This window comes from Mobula hypostoma, chromosome 1 (assembly GCF_963921235.1).
Source record: "Mobula hypostoma chromosome 1, sMobHyp1.1, whole genome shotgun sequence".
Lineage (NCBI taxonomy): Eukaryota > Metazoa > Chordata > Chondrichthyes > Myliobatiformes > Myliobatidae > Mobula > Mobula hypostoma.
This window is the reverse complement of record NC_086097.1, coordinates 42,905,887-42,910,372: the sequence shown is the minus strand read 5'-3', so window position 1 is coordinate 42,910,372 and position 4,486 is coordinate 42,905,887. Positions and strand designations below refer to the sequence as shown.

Here is a 4,486-nt window from a genome sequence, read left to right as displayed (position 1 = left end):
TCACAGCTTCTGGACTATTCCTCTTCTCACCCTGTCTCTTGCAAAAACGCCTTCCCCTTCTCGCAATTCCTTCATCTCCGCCGCATCTGCTCTTAGGATGAGGCTTTTCAATCTAGGACGAGGGAGATGTCTTCCTTTTTTAAAGAAAGGGGGTTCCCTTCCTCCACTATCAACTCTGCTCTTAAACGCATCTCCCCCATTTCACGTACATCTGCTCTCACTCCATCCTCCCGCCACCCCACTAGGAATAGGGTTCCCCCGGTCCTCATCTACCACCCCACCAGCTTCCGGGTCCAACATATTATTCTCCGTAACTTCCGCCACCTCCAACGGGATCCCACCACTAAGCACATCTTTCCCTCCCCCCCCTCTGCATTCCGCAGGGATCACTCCCTACGCAACTCCCTTGTCCATTCGTCCCCTCCATCCCTCCCCAATGATCTCCCTCCTGGCACTTATCCGTGTGAGCGGAACAAGTGCTATACATGCCCTTACACTTCCTCCCTCACCACCATTCAGGGCCCCAAACAGTCCTTCCAGGTGAGGCAACACTTCACCTGTGAGTCGACTGGGGTGATATACTGCGTCCGGTGCTCCCGATGTGGACTTTTATATATTGGTGAGACCCGACGCAGACTGGGAGACCGCTTTGCTGAACATCTACGCTCTGTCCGCCAGAGAAAGCAGGATCTCCCAGTGGCCACACATTTTAATTCCACATCCCATTCCCATTCTGACATATCTATCCACGGCCTCCTCTACTGTAAAGATGAAGCTACACTCAGGTTGGAGGAACAACACCTTATATTCCGTCTGGGTAGCCTCCAACCTGATGGCATGAACATCGACTTCTCTAACTTCCACTAAGGCCCCACATCCCCCTCGTACCCCACCCGTTACTTATTTTTATGCACACATTCTTTCTCTCACTCTCCTTTTTCTCCCTCTGTCCCTCTGAATATACCTCTTGCCCATCCTCTGGGTCCCCCCCCCTTGTCTTTCTTCCCGGACCTCCTGTCTCATGATCCTCTCGTATCCCCTTTTGCCAATCACCTGTCCAGCTCTTGGCTCTATCCCTCCCCCTCCTGTCTTCTCCTATCATTTTGGATCTCCCCCTCCCCCTCCAACTTTCAAATCCCTTACTCACTCTTCCTTCAGTTAGTCCTGACGAAGGGTCTTAGCCTGAAACGTCGACTGCACCTCTTCCTACAGATGCTGCCTGGCCTGCTGCGTTCACCAGCAACTTTGATGTGTGTTGTAAGGAAAAGCAGATGACATTTATCTTAGACAAATGTGAAATTATGGATCTTGGGAAGATAAACCTGGGCAGAGCTTACCTAATGAGGACACTGAGGAATATTGTTGAAGATGTAGTGGGTACACGCACATATCAGTTCCCTGAAAGGGGGTGACACATGTAGGCAAAGTTGTGAAGAAGGCACAGGACATGCTTGCTTTTATCTGATGGGATATTGAGTGCAAGGTTTGGGACATCATATTACAGCTGTAGATGGTGAGGTGGGGCACACCTGGAATATTGTGTACAATTCCAGTTGCTATACTGTAGGGAGGAAGTGTTTAAGTGAGAGCAGGTGCACAATAGATTCATAAGGATTTTGCTGGGATTGGCAAGCTTGAGATGAAGAGAGACTAGATAGGTTGGTACTATATTCCCTGGAATGAAGGAAGTCAAGGGGTGACTTAATAAAATTTATAAAATCACAAGGAATTTTTTTTGACAGATTAGGGGAGTCTAAAACTTGAGGGCATAGGATTAATGTAAGAGGCAAAAGGGACCTGAGAGGCAGGTTTTTCACACAGATGGCGGCGGGTAAATGCAACGAGCAGCCAGAGAAAGTGGTAGGTGTGAGTATAATTACAACAATTAAAAGATGTTGAGACATGTTCAAGGAAAGGACAGGTTTAGAGGGATACAGGCCAATTGTAGGCAAATGGAACTAGCTCATGAAGGCACCTTGGTTGGCAGGAACGCGTTAGGCCAAACGGCTTGTGTCTGTTTTGTATTAACTCCTTGGCTTAAAAGAAACCATCAACTAAATTTCAACTAATGCAAACTAACTCAATAATGAAATAACATGGTCCTGGCCATGACAGTTCACCCAGTCAGCTGAAGTGTCCCATTACTTGGGTGCTGGGCAGTGTCACTTAGATGCTGTGAAAGGACGTGTTGGAAGAAGTGGTCTCTGGTCAGTTGTTTCAGGTCACGATAAAACCCCTGGTACAGCTGCCACGGACAGTCATGGTCAAGACCATGATTACCCCCGTCATACAACTTGGCACATAATGATGGTACAGCTACAACCCCGCAGAAACCTTGGCTAGCAACCCCAATAAACCTCTCCACACACTAGCTTACTGGTTGAATGTTTAAGTCAACATTCCCCTCTGCAAGAGATACTGTCCAGTCACCCAAAATACAATACTCTTTTAAATCATTTAGAAGGATGATTATATCATTAGCCAGGAAAAAAATAAAAGCATGAATGTCTCCTTTTTAGAGAAACATATATAATTTCAAAGTAACTTCCAGATTAGATCTTTGACTTGAAAACCTCCTTGCATGCTACTTGACCTGATTATTATTTCTGGCATTTTCTGCTTTTATGTCAGATTTCCATCATCCAGTTTTGCATTTAATTAGCTCTTTTAATGCAGTGAATCATTCCAAGGCAGTTCATATACATTATCAAGTAACATTTCACATCGGGATTATATATGAGGGTAGTATGTCATTTTTAAGGGTCTCCTCAAAGGAGGAAAGAGATGAACAGAACTTGGGGTCCTCTGCATCTGGAAAGAGTCAATGTTTCCAGCTGAGGCCCTTCAACAGGACATTTCCCTTCATAGATGCTGAGTTCCTCCAACATTTTGTGTGTTACTCAAGATTTTCAGCATCTGCAGAATCTATCTCAGGATTTCAATTGCATTGTGTACTACCGTGCTGTATGGAAATTTTTTGTAAGGCGATGCCCATGCCAATACCAACAAAGCAGACCAGCGGGGGTGGAGTAGCGAAAGAGGACATTGCAGGAACACAACAGTGGGTTGAAGTTGTCCTGCGTTACGTCACGGCGCATGCTAATTAACGTGATATTCAAATGAGAGCGCCGGGGCCGCTGGGAAGGGGTTGAAGAGCGCGTGCGCGGCCTACTCTCTCTCTCTTTTGGATCCACCGCCGCGCCGACATGGGCCACCAGCAGCTCTACTGGTCTCACCCCCGAAAATTCGGACAGGGCTCCCGCTCCTGGTGCGTATTCCATCACTGTGGTGTATCTCGGTACCCGGGCCATGGGGTAGCGGCATCCGTGGTATTAGGAATGAGCAGATGAAGCCTAAGTTTCAGGCGGCGTTCGGGCCCATCCCTACCTGGAGCCCAGGCCTCGAACCGGTTCACGATCCCGCCCTCCTAATCCCCCTGCTTTATTTTCATTTCGCAGCCGCGTGTGCGCGAACCGTCACGGACTGATCCGGAAGTATGGTCTGAACATGTGCCGGCAATGCTTTCGACAGTACGCCAAAGACATCGGCTTCGTCAAGGTAAGAATCGGGCGCCTGGCCCACCTCTCCCTTTGCGATCTAAAGCGGCTGGCTCGCCTGCTGGGCTCCTGGGTGGATGGCGGAGCAACGTCGTTTCGCAAATGTTTTTTCAAAGGTGGCCCAGGAAGTTCCCGTGTTTTGGGAGTCAACTTCTTCTATTGCGGGAAGATAACGTAAGTGGGGTATAAACTATTTCAAGACTCCTACTTCTATGGGAAATGGTTTTTGGATTTTATCCGTCTTATAGAACAGTTGTCACTTCGATTCCTGCACTGATGGCTATTTCAGTACACTGTCAGGACCGAGTGAGTCACTGTTCATGTCTATGTACAGTGAATGCTGTAAATGTCTGTGATGTAAATGCTTTTGCAATTAAAATGCTTAATCTTATGTTTTCTTTTTGTAGTTGGACTAAATTACGAATGGAGCAAGACTGCAATGAGGAAAAAGGACTCTGGCGTACTCAGCTGTGATGATCTGACAAGCAAACGTTCTGTAATGCTCCGATTTTGTAAATAAAGTTCCTTCTTGTTAGTGCTGAGACCTGTCTTTCATAGCACTAAATATATTGGATGTGTGATCAGCATTTGTTCTAGGCTGCTTTTGCTACTCATATGCAACTTGGAAATTTAGAAGCACATTGGTTGGTGAAATGGAGTGGTGTGTGTTTTAAAAACAGTCCAAGCATTATCGATAAGGGTGACAGACTGATCTAAGTTGTGTATTATTCTGGCAGAAACCTTGGTGTTGAGCTTAGATTTAAAATATAGACCTGAAGTTTAGGATCTTACACATTTGCATCTTTGGTTTGGTATGAGGACGCAAGTAGAATTTTGAGTTATTCCATGTCATAGTCCAAAAAGCATTCTAAAAGAATGGAAATATATTCTTCTGCATTTGTGATCTTAGAAGTGTAAACCTTTGTCCC

At 46.3% G+C, this 4,486-nt stretch overlaps 1 protein-coding gene across 1 annotated transcript; it reads left to right on the top strand.

The window, feature by feature from the left end:
* The first annotated feature begins 3,107 nt into the window (after window positions 1–3,107).
* rps29 (ribosomal protein S29) lies at window positions 3,108–4,126 on the top strand. The gene is made up of 3 exons (XM_063063180.1): window positions 3,108–3,268; window positions 3,459–3,558; window positions 3,965–4,126. The coding sequence occupies exons 1-3, from the start codon at window positions 3,207–3,209 to the stop codon at window positions 3,971–3,973; spliced, it is 171 nt and encodes a 56-aa protein (XP_062919250.1). The 5' UTR covers window positions 3,108–3,206; the 3' UTR covers window positions 3,974–4,126.
* The last annotated feature ends 360 nt before the right edge of the window (window positions 4,127–4,486 follow it).

Coding starts and splice junctions, on each gene's coding strand:
- rps29 (XM_063063180.1), top strand. CDS start 3,207: ATGGGCCACCAGCAGCTCTACTGGTCTCACCCCCGAAAATTCGGACAG. Junction 3,269..3,458: donor GGACAGGGCTCCCGCTCCTG/GTGCGTATTCCA, acceptor TTCATTTCGCAG/CCGCGTGTGCGCGAACCGTC.